The sequence below is a fragment of the Trichoderma harzianum genome, assembly GCF_003025095.1.
Source record: "Trichoderma harzianum CBS 226.95 unplaced genomic scaffold M431scaffold_19, whole genome shotgun sequence".
NCBI lineage: Eukaryota > Fungi > Ascomycota > Sordariomycetes > Hypocreales > Hypocreaceae > Trichoderma > Trichoderma harzianum.
In genome coordinates, this window is record NW_020209267.1 from 371505 (window position 1) to 387687 (window position 16183).

At 48.5% G+C, this 16183-nt stretch overlaps 9 protein-coding genes across 9 annotated transcripts; 5 read left to right on the forward strand and 4 right to left on the reverse strand.

Annotated features, from left to right (window-relative positions):
* Positions 1–726: 726 nt before the first annotated feature.
* On the forward strand, positions 727–2588 carry M431DRAFT_20764 (hypothetical protein). The gene is made up of 9 exons (XM_024913415.1): positions 727–952; positions 1007–1020; positions 1080–1142; positions 1204–1298; positions 1358–1449; positions 1504–1645; positions 1701–1859; positions 1911–2246; positions 2309–2588. The coding sequence occupies exons 1-9, from the start codon at positions 822–824 to the stop codon at positions 2405–2407; spliced, it is 1131 nt and encodes a 376-aa protein (XP_024769018.1). The 5' UTR covers positions 727–821; the 3' UTR covers positions 2408–2588.
* Positions 2589–3287: 699 nt separating this feature from the next.
* On the forward strand, positions 3288–4765 carry M431DRAFT_97996 (hypothetical protein; the record flags this gene model as incomplete). The annotated part of the gene is made up of 3 exons (XM_024924986.1): positions 3288–4013; positions 4076–4217; positions 4275–4765. The coding sequence occupies 3 exons, from the start codon at positions 3288–3290 to the stop codon at positions 4763–4765; spliced, it is 1359 nt and encodes a 452-aa protein (XP_024769019.1).
* Positions 4766–4926: 161 nt separating this feature from the next.
* Positions 4927–5676, reverse strand: M431DRAFT_500434 (hypothetical protein; the record flags this gene model as incomplete). The annotated part of the gene is made up of 6 exons (XM_024917921.1): positions 4927–5034; positions 5102–5116; positions 5184–5276; positions 5342–5410; positions 5470–5552; positions 5646–5676. The coding sequence occupies 6 exons, from the start codon at positions 5674–5676 to the stop codon at positions 4927–4929; spliced, it is 399 nt and encodes a 132-aa protein (XP_024769020.1).
* Positions 5677–5908: 232 nt separating this feature from the next.
* On the reverse strand, positions 5909–6784 carry M431DRAFT_513095 (hypothetical protein). The gene is made up of 5 exons (XM_024919950.1): positions 6672–6784; positions 6467–6599; positions 6334–6412; positions 6236–6277; positions 5909–6186 (listed from the first exon to the last, which is right to left on the reverse strand). Exons 1-5 carry the CDS (start codon positions 6692–6694, stop codon positions 6158–6160), a joined length of 306 nt encoding a protein of 101 aa, XP_024769021.1. The 5' UTR covers positions 6695–6784; the 3' UTR covers positions 5909–6157.
* Positions 6785–7185: 401 nt separating this feature from the next.
* On the forward strand, positions 7186–8621 carry M431DRAFT_524815 (hypothetical protein). The gene is made up of 5 exons (XM_024920590.1): positions 7186–7501; positions 7558–7695; positions 7749–7830; positions 7898–8085; positions 8145–8621. Exons 1-5 carry the CDS (start codon positions 7324–7326, stop codon positions 8339–8341), a joined length of 783 nt encoding a protein of 260 aa, XP_024769022.1. The 5' UTR covers positions 7186–7323; the 3' UTR covers positions 8342–8621.
* Positions 8622–8918: 297 nt separating this feature from the next.
* M431DRAFT_486958 (hypothetical protein) lies at positions 8919–11357 on the forward strand (the record flags this gene model as incomplete). The annotated part of the gene is made up of 3 exons (XM_024916443.1): positions 8919–9008; positions 9094–11077; positions 11137–11357. 3 exons carry the CDS (start codon positions 8919–8921, stop codon positions 11355–11357), a joined length of 2295 nt encoding a protein of 764 aa, XP_024769023.1.
* A 368-nt stretch (positions 11358–11725) lies between these two features.
* On the reverse strand, positions 11726–12176 carry M431DRAFT_97916 (hypothetical protein; the record flags this gene model as incomplete). The annotated part of the gene is made up of 2 exons (XM_024924977.1): positions 11726–11986; positions 12042–12176. The coding sequence occupies 2 exons, from the start codon at positions 12174–12176 to the stop codon at positions 11726–11728; spliced, it is 396 nt and encodes a 131-aa protein (XP_024769024.1).
* Positions 12177–12382: 206 nt separating this feature from the next.
* Positions 12383–13697, reverse strand: M431DRAFT_513097 (hypothetical protein). Its single transcript, XM_024919951.1, has 3 exons — positions 13393–13697; positions 13088–13306; positions 12383–13011 (listed from the first exon to the last, which is right to left on the reverse strand). The coding sequence occupies exons 1-3, from the start codon at positions 13467–13469 to the stop codon at positions 12702–12704; spliced, it is 606 nt and encodes a 201-aa protein (XP_024769025.1). The 5' UTR covers positions 13470–13697; the 3' UTR covers positions 12383–12701.
* Positions 13698–14131: 434 nt separating this feature from the next.
* M431DRAFT_10220 (hypothetical protein) lies at positions 14132–16094 on the forward strand (the record flags this gene model as incomplete). The annotated part of the gene is made up of 3 exons (XM_024911406.1): positions 14132–14179; positions 14263–14357; positions 14426–16094. 3 exons carry the CDS (start codon positions 14132–14134, stop codon positions 16092–16094), a joined length of 1812 nt encoding a protein of 603 aa, XP_024769026.1.
* Positions 16095–16183: the final 89 nt, after the last annotated feature.

Genomic DNA, 16183 nt, shown 5'->3' on the forward strand with positions numbered 1-16183 from the left:
GAGCTTCGTCGAGTAATGTGAAGGCAACTGTGATAGAGACGTAAGTTAATTATGTGCCCCAACGCCCTAATCAGACGTCTCGAAGGAAGCTACCGTTCTGTGCTGGAGTCGCAACATCATAGTTGGCAAAGTTGCCTCTTTGACGAGGCGATTGGTTCCAACCACCCCTCTGTTTCCCACCACGACCACGGCCACGCCACCCCCTCATATTGACTGGTATCTGTGTTGTGAAGGCCGGTGCCAACAATTTGCATGGCACAATGACCAAAAGCGATTCTGGAGGTCTGTTGAAACCATACCCTGGTAGAAAGATACCTAGGCTAAAGTGCAGCTGTGGAAGAGGAATCGCGCTGCCTTCTGAGGCTAGTGTGACTCTTTTCGAGGTGGGGCACCTGTTACATAATCTGTTTCGTCCAATAGCCTGCAATGTAATTGACTTTTGTGCCTTAATTATCAGTGGCATCCAGCCCATTGTTTTTTCCTTATGAGAATCGAAAGGACCGACAATGGATGATTTTTCAGACATTGGAATTAAAAATACTCGATTTTATCTTAGAGGACACTTCAATGAAATGATAATCTGCTGTTATTTTGAATGCACTTCCCTTGTGAAGCCATATGATTGTATCGACCTTTAATCTGCATATTGCCATATTTGGATTAGACTGAAATACTAGCGTGGTGCTCCTCGCAACTTATTTCGACTTGCTTGCTGACTTGTATGATCTTGGTGGGAGGGTCAATAGACAGCGTCAACAACGATCCCGAATTGGCCAGCTCAAAGTCTTCACCAGCTGCTCCCTGCTGCTAATTCGGCCAACATGGTGCTCGCTCTATTCTCGCGGGGAGCTCTCCGCAGTTCCCTCGCCGCCGGCGTCAGCAGCAAGCGATCCCTATCCGATGTAGCAATCACACGCACTGGCAAAACTATTCTACGGACAGAAGGCGGCCGGTAAGCGACGCACGCAACTGATACAGAGACAAGTCAATTAACATCATCTTCCAGGTCTTCTCTCGGAGGTACGATCGCAATATTCCACGCTGGAAGTTCGAGGTTAGGGGGCTAACAGCCTGGACAGGACATACCGCGACAGTCTTCGGTGCGACGGGTCAATTGGGTCGGTACATTGTGAACCGCCTCGGTATGTTCAAACGAATTGAAGCGCATGAGTGTTTGCTAGGGCTCTAACTCTCTATATCTAGCCCGTCAAGGATGCACCGTTGTCGTCCCTTTCCGCGAAGAAATGACAAAGCGACACCTGAAACTGACTGGTGACCTCGGCCGCGTTATTTTTGTTGTATGGCTGCCACAGACGAATTGGATAAATTGGACGAGTTAATTCTGATGCACTCGCAGGAGTACGATCTTCGCAACACTGCTTCCATCGAAGCAAGTGTGAGGCACTCGGATGTCGTGTACAACCTTGTTGGCCGGGACTATCCTACCAAGTACGAATGACCAAGACCAACACTTCGATTCGACGACAAACTAAGTTGTGATAGGAACTTTACCCTTGAGGATGTGCATGTGGAAGGAACAGAGCGCATCGCCGAGGCCGTCGCAAAATACGACGTTGATCGTTACATTCACGTCTCGTCTCACAATGCCGATGTCAACTCACCCTCTGAATTCTTCAGAACGAAGGTATGCGCGGTCATTTTTCACTGTGAAAGTATAGAACTAACTTGCACAACACTAGGGACGTGGAGAGATTGTTGCCAGAAACATCTTCCCTGAGGCCACCATTGTGCGACCGGCGCCCGTCTTCGGATTTGAGGATAACCTTCTGCTGAAGCTTGCTTCCGTACTGAACCTATTTACAGCCAACAACATGCAGGAGAAATTCTGGCCAGTCCACGTAAGTATCTGCAGATAGAACTGTTTGACAGCCACGCTGACATATTCACAGTCCATCGACGTGGGTGCTGCTCTGGAGAAGATGCTGTATGATGACTCAACGGCCGGCAAGACTTTCGAGCTCTATGGACCCAAGCAGTACAGCTTGGCAGAGATTGCAGCTTTGGTGGACAAGGAAATCTTCAAGAAGCGACGACACATCAATGTGCCCAAGGCCATCTTAAAACCAGCTGCCAAGGTCCTGAACGACGTTCTGTGGTGGCACACCATCTCTGCGGATGAAGTGGAGCGAGAATTCATCGACCAAGTCATTGACCCTGAAGCTAGCACATTCAAAGATCTTGGTATCGAGCCAGGTGACATCGCCAACTTTACGTACCACTATCTGGTAAGTGATGCGTTCTCCGAAGCTTGTTACGTGGCCGGTCAGCCATCTAATTTCCTCTATAGCAAGGATTCCGAAGCTCTAATTACTACGACCTCCCCCCTGCCACGGAGAAGGAAAAGAAGGAGGACAAGAAGTACATCCATGTTTTGGATGAGCTATAAACACATCGCATTTGTATATCTACGAGGGATAGTACGGTATATAATACTATTAGAACCAAGAAAAACAGATGCTCTGGACGTGCCTATTGGGCTTTCTTTGTTTTCAAAAGATAGTATTTACATAATTCAAAAAACAAAAAACAAAACAGTTTACCATATAAATCAATATGACCCTGTCAAGCCTGTATAGCCCGGTTGGAGCTGACTTAAAAAAATAAGTATAAGCATATGCTAAATTTACCTAATCCGACCTACCTGGCTGTTTCAAATACGTAGTGCCGCCTTACTCTATTACTCTTTTCTCCGCATTCAAGTCGATCCCTCCATACGACATTCTTTTCCGCCGTGGGAGCCGGCTCATTCGTTCATCCCGCATCCAAACTGCGCCCGACTCTCCGAATTGCAAATTGCACTGCACATGAGGCCTCCAACAAGGCAGTGCTTGAGCTTGGAAGTGAACATTTCCAGAGCATCGCGGTTTTTCGCACTAGTATCGCCTGGGTCTCGGACATTCCCCACGTTAAGCAGATCGACTTCCGTCTCGTCCATTTCAGTCGGCTCTCGCGCCTTCAGATCGCAAGCACGTGAGGTCAATAAGCAAGTGACCACAAACACTTACGTCTGCGACCATCCAACTCCGGGATCTTCGCTCGACGGACATTTCAGAGCCCAGCGCAGCATCTTATATTCGCCTCTGCGCAAGCCGATCCGGACCAGCCGCGACCTCGATCTTCGCAGCAGCGTCACATTCACCACCGGCGCCGCAATCGTTCTCGCCGTCGTCACCATCTCTTACCTTGCGACAGCCAACTTGCGCGAGCACCCAGCAACTACTGCGACTCCGGAAGACATTGCGATCGCTTCCCCGCCATCTGACAGCATGCCGGAGCAAATCGCACCTGGGCACGTGGGCAACCTCACCCCAGAGCAGGAAGAGAAGCTGCGCCAATTGTGGCAGGCCTTCTTCCAGCTCTGTGGCGTCCTCGAGGACGATGCCTCTGCCAGTACGAATACGGCAGCCCATGGAAAAGCGGAACCGGCAGAGGGAGAGAAAAAGAGACGATTTGGCGTCTTTAAGAGGAAGGGAAACGAAAAGTCCGCCGCAGCGAGCGAGGCCGCAGAAGACGACAAGTATGGCCAGACCAAACACTTCCAAGAGGTTCTTGCGACCAACAGCCCCGAGGCCATTCGCGAGACATTCTGGAGCATGGTGAAGCATGACCACCCAGATGCCCTCGCCTTGCGCTTCCTTCGAGCCCGCAAGTGGGATGTGGACAAGGCCCTGGTCATGTTGGTGTCCACCATGAGCTGGCGACACAGCGACATGAAGGTGGACCTTGACATCATGGCGAATGGCGAGGAGGGAGCTGTCATCAATGCGCGGGAGGGCGAGAAAGATGCCAAGAAGGTTGGCGAAGACTTCCTGGCACAGCTTCGTATGGGTAAAAGCTTCTTGCATGGTATGGACAAGCAGGGCCGACCAATTTGCGTGGTGAGAGTCCGCCTCCATCGCCAAGGAGAGCAGTGCGAAGAGAGTCTGGAGCGATACACCGTTTTCCTAATTGAAACGGCGAGAATGGTGTTGAGACCACCTGTTGATACAGCAGTATGTTACTCTGGATTGGGGTGTCTACTCGATATTGTGGATTTTACTGACCATGCCGTTAGACTATCATCTTCGATATGACTGGATTTTCCATGGCAAACATGGACTACACTCCTGTCAAGTTTATGATTAAGTGCTTCGAAGCCAACTATCCCGAGTCTCTTGGAGCTGTTCTTGTTCACAACGCACCGTGGATCTTTCAAGGTAAGAAGATAAGACTGCTTATTTAAGAGGGAGAACAGTTACTGACTCTGGCGTTAGGAATCTGGAAGATCATCCGTGGTTGGCTGGATCCAGTGGTGGCAGCCAAGGTTCATTTCACGAATAACAAAGGTGACCTGCAGGAATTCATCGAACCCTCGCACATCCTCAAGGAACTTGGAGGTGATGAAGACTGGGAATTCAAATATGTGGAGCCCGTCGCTGGCGAAAATGACCTGATGAAGGATGTTGAAACCAAGGCAAAGCTTCTCGCGGGCAGGGAAAAGCTTGTCAAGGAGTACGAGGACGCGACTCTACAGTGGATACACAAGGAAGGCGAAAGCAAAGAAGTCTTGACTAAGAGGGACGAACTGGCAACACAGCTCAAAGATGACTATTGGAGACTCGACCCATATCTGCGCGCGCGCTGTCTCTACGACAGACAGGGAATATTACAGGGTGCTGCTGGGGCGAACTGGTATGAACTGGCAAGGGCAGCGACTGCTGACGGGAATGGGAATCTAGACACATCAATCAACGATGTAGATTAAAGAAACGGCCATGCACCGGGAAAACTTTGGATAGATTGGGGTCCTGCGGGTTCTATGGAAGATAGACATATATATAATATTTTCATTGTCTGCGTACCTCGCGTAAATCATACCATCCTAATATTGCTGGCCGGCAGACCTGTGATATCACAGAGCGAAACTTACATCTTGGCCTTGATATCCTCACACAGAGCTTTAAGCTTCTCCATATCACCGCTGGTAGCGGGCCAGGAGATGCCCAGGCCTTCAGTTTCATTGGGCTTCGGAATCTGATCAGAGGGCATTAGCTAGAGTCAAAGGCTGGGGCGTTCAACTGATCAAGGGTAGTGGTCATACCATGTGGAAGTGGACCTGTGGCAGTCAATGTCAGCTTGTCATTCACTCAGCACTTCACTGTCACGGTATAGTTGAGGCTTACATGGTGCACTTGCTGGTGGGCAATGGTTCCGTTGTTTTGAAGGATGTTGTAATCGGTGGCTCCAGTAGCCGTCACCAGCTTCTTGAGAGTAGGCTGAATCAAGCAAACATATGGTTAGCAAACGAAAAAGTAAGTGAAGCAACTAACAGATGTGTTACCAGAATTTCGGACAGCTGATCGTCGGGAATATCAGCCAGCTTTGCGCCATGATACTTCGGGATGACAAGCTAATTAGACACAGCGTTAGTAGTCTGTCAGTGAGCTCGATGAGCAGGGCGAGGTTTACAGCATGGCCCTTGCTAAGCGGCCCGATGTCGAGGAAAGCAAGCGTCTTTTCGCTCTCAAAGAGCTTTAGAGCCGGGATCTCGCCTGGTGTAAGATACTGTTAGTTCTGTTGTAAGAACGGGAGGGGTAGCTCGTCTTAATAGTGGCGTTTTGACATTTTCGTCTTGCCAAACTTACCCTTGATAATGCGGCAGAATATGCAAGACATGGTTGCTTCTATGTGGGTGGTGATTGGTGATGAAGAGGACAAATTATAAGTTGGGTATGGAAAATGAGCCTGATGGTGGCAGTAGGTAGTGGAGAGGACTGACTTGAGGGTAGTGAGTGACAAGATACTACTAATATGAAGAGGGGCTTGTGTACGTATTACATCACCTGCGACAATGGTATTATATAGCGGGTAATGTAAAATAAAGTGAATATCGAATTAAAATCGCTACTACTAATGCAATTCCACATCGACTTTATTGATGTTACTTTTTTTTGTGTAGGCGGTAGAATCTATTCCTCCACCCACTCTTATCTCTCTTATATGAATCAAGTAGCTCACCTTTACTAGACGTGCACTTGAATTTCCTACCCCAGATTACGTACGCATGGCGATTGGATGAAAACAGGTGTGCTTGCTAGAATAAATGCATTATTTTTTACTATATACCCATGATCTAATTTTGGCGCAAGCAAAGTCCTCAATGCCCATTCGCGTGGTGTGGGGGAGCTATCAAATATTAGCAGTCGAAACAGGCGCAAGGTGTGCATTCGCTCACGGTCTAAGATCGGAGATGGTAGGTTTCGCTCAAATTTGGATCCTGCTCAATTAGCTTCTGTTTTTCCTTCGTATGCGCGATTGTATGTGTCGACTCACCTCCTGGTGCGGTTGGCGGAACGTATGGGTCGGGGTGTTTCCAGCTTTCGAGTAACTTTTCTGTCTCCGCTAACAGGGCCTGGAAGAGAGTTAATGGCGGCCCTCCATTGAAGCGCGAATAATGTTGACTGACTCTCTGTTGCCGAGGATCTGTGACCTTCTTGTTGGCCTCAAACAAGGATCGAATATAGAGCGCCTGGCCTCGCCATAGGTGACGATGGACAGCCCAGTCCAGCGCAAGCTTCAATGAGCGACGGTATAGTGACCTAGAAATTGGACATTATCGGTTAGAATCGAGTACTTCGGCGGTCGCAGGCTTGATTGATGTGTGTACTGACAGAGCAGCTTGTCGCGTCGTCATGTTGGCTAGATGGTGGTCCTGGCGAAAAGACCGTGGTTTGAATTGACAGTAGATCTCTCGGAGGTTGACGGTTGGTACACAGAAGTAGAATTGTCTGCCTTACGCCGAACTCACATTCTAAGGCAACAACACGACCCGTTAGCCGGCCACGCCTGTAGCCTCTTGCTAAAATACGTAGTGTTAATCCCGTTAAGGAAGTGTTTTTTAGTATTAAATAATTACAAAATCTTTAAGCATTCAATTTAAAACTACAATTAAACTATATAAATTTTTTTTTTAATTATTTTTATATAGAAAAATATAATTAAATATTTAATAGTCATTATACTGAATATTATTATAAATAATTGTTCTAAATAAGAAATTAATTCAGCTTAGGTATAATAAACTGTAAAAACATTGAACTTATTTTAGTTTATAGAAATCATCTTATGTAATAATTTTCACTTGTTGCTTACATTGCGCTTCTTGCGTCGAAACGCCCTGGACCGCCGCGATTTAGTGCATTGAGATTTACCTGATCTCTGTCTTGGTACCTACCACCTACTAAACTCCCTAGGTGCAGTAGCTGTGCAGTCTACCAAGTGCCGGATACTTGGGGGACTGATTCGACTGGCGCACGAGCAGCGATGCCGAGTATCCAAGGCTTCAATACCTTGAGGGCAAGATCATACATCTTTCGCTTACCTTTATTTACCCGTGCTATCCTACTGGCGATAATATGTTTCTGGCTGGCTAGCTTGCCGGGCTACTGGGATGTGAGGCTCTGGGGCTCTCTGATCCCGGACAAGATGTCCTTTGCAGCAGGTAATCAATGTGCTCTGAAATCTAGGATGGCTGTGAATGATCTGACTTGGCCTTAGGATACCGGTTGAATACATTCCCTCTTATCCATCTCAACTTCCTCCATGCAGTTCTCAATGTTGTTGCGTTGACGCCATTGATGGAACGATTCGAAAGCGAATATGGAACACTGACTACACTGGCACTTTTCTTCGGACGTAGGGATACCATCTTCAACCCAATCTTTGTGCCATTGGTCTAACGGAAGCAGCTCTGACTACGATTCCTGCCATTCTGTATCTCTTCATTGAGATTGCCATTCTCCGTGCCAACCATGCCGTCATGGGCGCCAGGTAAAACTACCTCAACAATGCTCAGGAGTAGCGAGAGGGATTCGTTATACTAACTTGGGCTCGGTAGCATGTGGGTGTTTTTGCTGTTGGGCATGGAGGCGATCCGAACGTATAAACAAAACCCATATCTGGTCATTGGGACATATCAACTCCCTACTTGGACTACGCCTCTACTCATGATAGTGGTTGTTGCCGCGCTGCTGCCAAGCACTAGTTTGTTGGGCCATCTTTGCGGCGTTGGCGTTGGCTATATCGGTATGGTGTCCAACTTTGCACATGGGCCGTGGATCTTACAACTAACAACTGCTTTGTAGCTGGTCTTGGCTACGTAAAGTTGCTCGCACCCCCAGAGTGGGCACTTCGATGGATCGAATCTCGCCTGAATCTCCTTGCCATATTGCCGCACTATGTCAGCGTTGACCAAAAGACATATGGTAGATTTGGCGTTTTGCCCTCCACCAATCGCCCTGTTGGAGGCGCGTCGACAGAGTTAGTAGGAGTGGGTGCTTAAATATATGAGCGGCTTCATATGACGCAGCCATTTGGATGCATATTACGCGGTGTTGACATTCGCTTACTTTGCGAAGCTGATCGTCAGTCAGAACAAAATGGAGTGTTGTTATGGGTAAAGCGTGGGAATGACAGGTTATTCGCGGCTCAGACGTTGATTATACATAAGAGTTCGTTATGAAGGATAACCTGAAGCCATACCGAACATACAATGTCTGATAAGAAATAGAAGGCATCATTCAATTGCTCCCGTAAGCGTTTGGTGAATCGATTCAATAAGCCACATTGTAATGCGTCAGTTCTGGTGGGGCCTTGCCTGCGTTACGTGTAATGCGGTACCAAGAAGTCCGTACTGTAAAACTAAAAAAACGGGCTTGGAAGGGAAAGGGAAGACCCATCAAATAATTCCGGGACGTACCTGTCGCATGTCACTTTATTTTCATGCACATGGTCTACTTGCAAGATCCAAGTCCTGATTGCTCTCTTTCTACGATTTAGACGTCACCACACTACGAAGAGGACACCCGCCTTGAAACCGACTCGCTGCCCATCTGGGACTTTGGCCCTGCTTCTATGCAATGCTCAGCAACAGAGATAGCACCGCCCTTCAGAAAACCTATGATTCAAGTTACCTAAGTTGTTCAACGGCTGTGTATTATGAAGGCCAGGTAAAGCGATGATGGACCGCCTCATCTCGTTCTGATATGCTGTTTTCAACTACTTGCTCAGGCTGACACTTCGTTTTCCCTTTAGGGCGATGAGAGCGAGGCTACTCGACATTGGAAGGCCGCACTTCGACGCATAAATGAATACTACGCGTCGACAAGCGCACCAAGAGTCTCCGGAACATACACCGATACGGATGCTGCCTTGATAGACGCGGTGAAAGAGCTGGAGTTACAATGCAAAGAAAGAATTGATCTCTTGGAGGCGCTGAAGTTGTCCAGGCAAGACGGCGTCGCTTCGCCGTATCGTGACAATACCGCACAAGCCACTGGCAGCTCCAGCCAGGTATCGGGGACCATAGGGCAAGGCTCTATCCCTGCGGTAACATATTCCGAACTTTCACGTCCTTCGTTCTCGACGAGGAATTCACTTGAGGCAATGACGTCATCTGAAGAAGCGATTAGGAGGATCCATAGCACCCCTGCCGATTCAACTCAACGAGTTGCCTACTCGCTTCCCACTTCGAGAACCCCAGATTTGCCTGATATGCGAAGCGACAAGGCGGCCCGGGCTCCAAGCCCTGAGAAGCGTACTATGAGGACTACACTGCGATCCAAGAAGACCAGCGATCGATCATCTACTCCTCGTAAATTGAACAGGCCTGCAGCGGACGGGTCAAGCAAGGCCGCGACCATTGCGTGGAGCACTTCCGGATCTCGAGACAACTTCTTAAATCCCTTCTCTACTGAAGGACGGCTATCAAAATCAACCCCTACTCCGCGTCAGTCCCTGGATCGCAACACCCCCGGTTCGCAGAAATCAACGATATCATATGACTCGAGGTCTCAGCGTACATCGCCTCAAAAATGGAACATGGTTCCTTTGTCTGATGAATCTCGTCTCCCACAACCTTCGGTTCTGTCTATTAGCGCAGCGTCAAGTGCTCTGACATCTTCGTCCAGCCAAGAAGCCTCCGCGTCATTTCAAACTCCAAGTAAACCAGAGCAATATGCAACCCCCCGGAAGCCCCCTGTCTTTGAAGATGTGTCAGTTCAAAGTAAGAGACCAAGTGCTAAGGCTGGCACTCCGGAAATGTCTGGAGGACAAAGGGAATCCAGTACTTCCAGGAGTAAGAGGATAGTTATGGACAGTCCGCTTTTATACAAATACGACACAGAACGAGGGGATCGGTACCGGGACGATGTAAGACGACCATCCTCCGAGTTTGCTACTCTGAATCAAGTTGATAGCCGCTCAAGTGAAGAGACTGCCGAGGGTACAGCATGGGGGGCTAAAAACGATAAAACACCCAAGAAAATGACAAAGGCAGCCATTCTCAAGAATCTGCCGCCTGGGATAGACGAGAGCGCTGCGAAGCAAATCTTTAACGATATTGTTGTACAAGGAGACGAAGTTCACTGGAGCGATATTGCGGGCCTGGAGGTTGCGAAGAATTCTTTGCGGGAGACTGTAGTATATCCATTCCTACGCCCCGACCTGTTTATGGGCCTACGCGAGCCGGCTCGCGGAATGCTCTTATTTGGACCGCCGGGAACTGGAAAGACGATGCTGGCTCGCGCAGTTGCCACCGAATCCAAATCCACCTTCTTCTCCATATCTGCCAGCAGTCTAACAAGCAAATATCTGGGAGAATCAGAGAAACTAGTGAGAGCGCTCTTCGGTCTCGCTAAAGCGCTTGCTCCTAGTATCATATTCGTCGATGAAATCGATTCACTGCTATCTCATCGATCGGATGCTGGCGAGCATGAGGCGACTAGGAGGATCAAGACCGAATTCCTTATCCAGTGGAGTGAGCTCCAGCGAGCCGCAGCCGGCCGAGAGGCGGATAGCAAAACGAGCACGCGAAATGAAGCTCAAAGAGTCTTGGTATTGGCCGCAACGAATCTACCATGGGCAATTGATGAGGCCGCTCGGCGACGGTTTGTGCGCCGACAGTATATTCCTTTACCGGAGCCCAAGACGCGGGAGACACAACTGAGAACATTACTACGACAACAAAACCACAGCCTGTCAGACGAAGATGTAGAGCAACTTGTACAATTAACGACTGGTAAGCATGCTTTCTCCTTAGCACTCGATTACGTTAACAGTCACTAAACTGCCTTATAGGGTTTTCGGGATCCGACATTACAGCTCTTGCCAAAGATGCAGCCATGGGGCCACTTAGGTCTCTAGGCGAGGCCCTTTTGTATATGACAAAGGAGCAAATACGGCCCATGGATCTCTCAGATTTTGAGCAAAGCTTAAAATCCATTCGGCCGAGCGTAGACCAACAAGGCCTACGGGAGTACGAAGAATGGGCCGAGAAATTTGGCGAGCGTGGTGGTTAAAGCTGAACTGAGCTGAGTTGTCTACCTGCGTCCAGATACAGCATCCCTTCCGCTCAAGACAAGGTTAGCATGTGCGCAAACTACGGCAGTACGCGATCGAAATATCAAGTAGCAGCTGTGGTGTGTGTTGCGAGTTCTGTCAGATCGATTACGACCGACGTCCGTGAATTCATTAAGAGGCGCTATATTGCTAAACTCTTACTCGGTTGTTGCTGGAAGCAAATTATGAGCATCCCTTTGCCAATAATCTCACACAGGTGTAGCCCTGGAACGATGCTACCCGATCTATTCATACAGCCATGTTGCGCCATGCCAACTGGAAATTGTGATATCCGATGTCCTCTGTCCTTTGTCTTGTGCCCTCCCGGTCATTCCTTCTGTTCCTCCTTGTTGTTTATTCTTCGTTCAGCCTTGACAGCTCGCTTGGCTTCTCGTTCGGCGATACGCTCCTCTAGTGAGGGAATCGGCGACCGTTCCTCGACTGGAGTGCCATAGGGCGCAATGATGTTTTTGATAACGTGTCGCTTGTGTTTGGAGGTCGGCCAGCCGGGAACGATGGAGACGACGTCGCCAGTACGAAGGGAGGAGTTGGGATCGTGCACGAGGTAGTGCTTTGGCTCTGCAAACCACTTTTGGACTCGTTAGCGGAAGGGGATGAAGCGTGGCAATCGCATAATCACACACCTTGTTGATGACTTTATTCCATTTTTGACCACCGACTCGAACCTTGACGGTTTTTTGCATCAGACCAGCAGATACAACAATGCCATGAAGCTCATGAGTCACGCGCCGGGCGGCTTTTGCAACTTGTGAAGACATTTTGATATATATCTCTTAGTTTAGGTGAACAATGGTTAAACAATGCCAAACGATCATTGCTCCAAAGTCATTGACTGCTCTGTGGACCGCAGACAATCATCATCCCACTAAAAGTTTGCGACTAGCTGGAGCATACACACTCCAAGCCTTTTTGGGGGTTTGTCTGCACGCACTAGCCGCAACGCTATTGGATGGAGGAGAGGCTGCCGAAGTTGGCCCGGCATTCTAAGGTGCGTCTTATCGATTAGAGTGGGAGGCATAATATATGTACCAGGATTTTGTTGCCTTCTATAAGGCCTCGTCTATAAGTTTCAAGCATGGTTTTAGGGGGATATGTATTGGAGGACATCAAATAGTACTAGATTGTTATTCTATGAATCCAGTAGTATATACGTTTTCTTGGCTTAGAGTTTGTCGTAGATTTATAACTGAGATGAAGCAGAAAAGAGAGACGGCGCTGTTCTCTTTTGAAACAAAGTGAACCAATCATTAACTCGTAAAAAAGGCCTGTCCATCGAACTTGCATTAATGGTTCTTGGCCTGGCCGAAAAGCCCCCAGTCCTTGATGACAAAAGTTTCCCAGATGCGAGCTGCAATCTCGACAGCGTCTCCGATAAGCTTGCCCTGCTTGCCCAGCTCCAGATCAACCTCCTCGGCGTCGTACTCTCCTCTGATGTGAGGCACGTTGATGGTGATGAGAATATCTGTGTCCTGCTCTTCGAGGCGCAGCAGAGTCATGGTGAGGGCCGTGAAGTCTGGAGCGGAGCTTTGGTCGCTGGAGTGGCTGGCGTTGGGGGTCTGCGTTGCGATGAGGGTGTATGCGGGGTGTTTCAACCTGATTTTCCCCCTGCTTGTTAGTGAAGCTGGGATGGCGCACAACGGGCGTGGGAAAATAAAGAGGGCGACGTTACTCTTGCATGCGCGAGAACTCGGTCTCGGCCGTGTTCCAGATCTTGACCGTGTTGATGTCCGAGCCGACCATGTCCTCCAGATGTGTGGTCATGGCGCGGCCGTCAATCTCGGGGCCGGATCCGGGCTCTCCAACGCGCTCTGTGATCTCGAAGATGATGCTCGTGAAGCCATCCTTGTCGATCCAGACTTCCTGGTTGTCGGGGACTTGTCGCAGTTTGCTGCAGAGAGGAACATGAAGTTGCAAGTTAGTTAAAGTTATATTTCTAGAATGCGCGCGACAATGAGGCGCAAGGTTTTTGCTGACCTGACATCTGCAAAGTGTTTCGGCAAGTCGCAGGTGATGGCGCCGCCGTAGAGGGGAGTGCTTCTGTATTTTGACATGGTGGTTATCGGTATCAGTGTCGGTATCTGGCTATGAGAAAGAAATTATAATTATATTCCGCCGCCTTTGGTGGAATGAGTACGCGATATTCCAGAAGCTTGTTCGCGCAGTTGGAGATTTAGCAGGACGAGTGCTAAGCTTAATACCACAGTGGGGTAATTAGATGACATCACAAGACGCTCCGCCGTCCATGCGCGTAATGCAGCGGTTCAGCCTCAGAGAGTGCCTTGTTATTTATTCTAGCACTGAGCGAAATCGGGGCTAATGCACTATGTAATCCAGGTACTTGAACGCTATGCCATGGCAATATATTTCATTATCTTGGTGTTAATATTTGGATAATATTATCATCTATAAAGTGAAGTAGCATTTAATATTTATATAAGAGCATCTGAATGATTTATTTTAAAAGTGGGCAACAAGGGTAGTGTGAATCTAATGACTCATTTCATAGAGTCAATTATCTTGTTTATACTGCTCTTACTCCAAGCCGGTATACGGAGCATTTTATAGACCTAGCCAATTAATTTTGCCCAGTGCCAACCTACCAACTTGCAGTTCCAATCTACTTAAACCTATAAACTTCAAACATTGGTACCAACTAAACCTCTTCTATTTGGAATTGGCTAAGTAAAATAGAGAGGTATTCATCATTTCCGCAATGCCCATAATCTCACTTGGAGAGTCGATACCTCCAGACACTGCTCATGTAAGTTGTTTCTCAGTCTGCAACGAATATAAACATTCATGACAGCCTTGACTAACTCATGCCATCCGCAATCGAAATTACAGGCAGTCAGTGTCTCATTGCCAACTTGGCAGGCCAATGTCGGTTATGAAGAAGGCGATGCTCAAGTTGTGAGCCGTATGGTTACTGGCTACCCTCGGTGAGTGAGATGAGATGCATCAAACTGTCTGTTCGCGTGCAGCCTTTGCTTATTCCCCTGACAATTAGATTTTTCATTCACAAGAGCATTCAAGCCTTTGCTCAGGACATTCTGACCGCCTATGGACGTGCTGGTCAAAAGGCCATGCTGTTTGCCACGGCTGCCGCTGGTCAAAGATGTCTAGAGTTTATGCGTCAGCGTGTGACTCCGCAAATCGCCAAACAGATCTTCGTGGTTAATCTTGCTCTGGATACGTCCAAAGATCTTTCTCCATTGCTGAAGCAGCTGGCGCCCACCATTTCTGGCGTCATCTTCCCAGAGGAATCGTTCCCAGTTGCCAAAGAGTACTGGCAACATACCGGCGATGGAGTCTCGAGTCGACGGGCCGAATTCTCCCATGAACTATTTAAACTTGGCCAGTTGATTCCAATTAATGAGCAACAGTACCATCACGCCGTTCTAGAGAAGCCTGTGCGTGGCCCAAAGCGATATTCAAGAGCCAATTCCACCGGGGGTCCCAATGCAGGTGGTTCCGAGAATAAGGCTCCTTCAACTTCCGAGAATCCGGATGAGGCTCGTGAAAGTTTCCATTTCCTGGAAGAGCGGTTTGGAAGAAATCTAAATCTTACCCAAGTAGCCCGAGCAAAATCGGCTATTCGCAGAAGAATCGCAGGTTCTCTCGCTGGCGATGCCGACATGAATGATGAGACAGAGACAAATGGCGAAGCTAATACCCGTGGCATTGAATCTCTCGATGAGACTGACGTCTTGCTTTATCCTTGTGGTATGAATGCCATTTTCAACGCCCACCGCGCTCTCGTGGCTGCCCTGGGTTCACACAAGAGCATCAACTTTGGATTTCCCTACGTCGATACGCTCAAGATTTTGGAGAAATTTGGACCGGGCTGCATCCTGTATGGATATGCCTCGTCGGACGAACTTGATGACCTTGAGCGCCTCCTGAATGATGGACAGCGCTTCCTTGCCCTCTTTTGTGAATTCCCGGGAAATCCGCTCCTCGCCTGTCCGGATCTCAAACGGATTCGCAAGTTGGCAGACGAGTACAATTTTGCCGTCGTCATCGATGAGACTATTGGCACATTTGCAAACGTCAATGTCCTCCATTACGCTGACATTGTCGTCAGCAGCCTGACCAAGATATTTTCGGGGGATTCGAATGTCATGGGCGGCTGCACGGTCTTGAACCCGGAGGGCAAACATTACAGTCTGCTGAAAAAAGTCTTTGAAGAACAAATCTACGAAAACACGTATTGGACGGAGGATATCCTCTTCATGGAGAGAAACAGCCGCGACTTCTCCAGCAGAGTGAAGCGCATCAACGTCAACGCGGAAACAATATGCGACATCTTGCGGGATGACCCTCTTGTCAAGACTGTGCATTATCCCAAGTACAACCCTTCAAAACCCAACTACGAGGCATGCCGCCTCCCTGATGGTGGATATGGAGGCTTGCTCTCCGTCGTGTTCCACCACCCCGAGCACGCCCAAGTTTTCTTCAACAACCTCGACACTGCAAAGGGACCAAGTCTGGGAAGCAACTTCACGCTCTGCTCTCCTTATGTTCTTCTGGCCCATTATCGGGAATTGGATTGGGCTGCCAAGTATGGTGTAGACCCAGACCTGGTTCGTGTTAGTGTAGGATTGGAGGAGCCTGAAGAGCTACAGCTTCTCTTCCGAAAAGCTCTCGAGGCCGCAAAAGCAGTAAGCGTTGCGTGATAGCAACGACATCAGGCATTAGGATGAAAAATACGGCAGCAATCATGGTGTAAAATTTGTAGATAGCCTGAAACCAACGAAGTAGCATC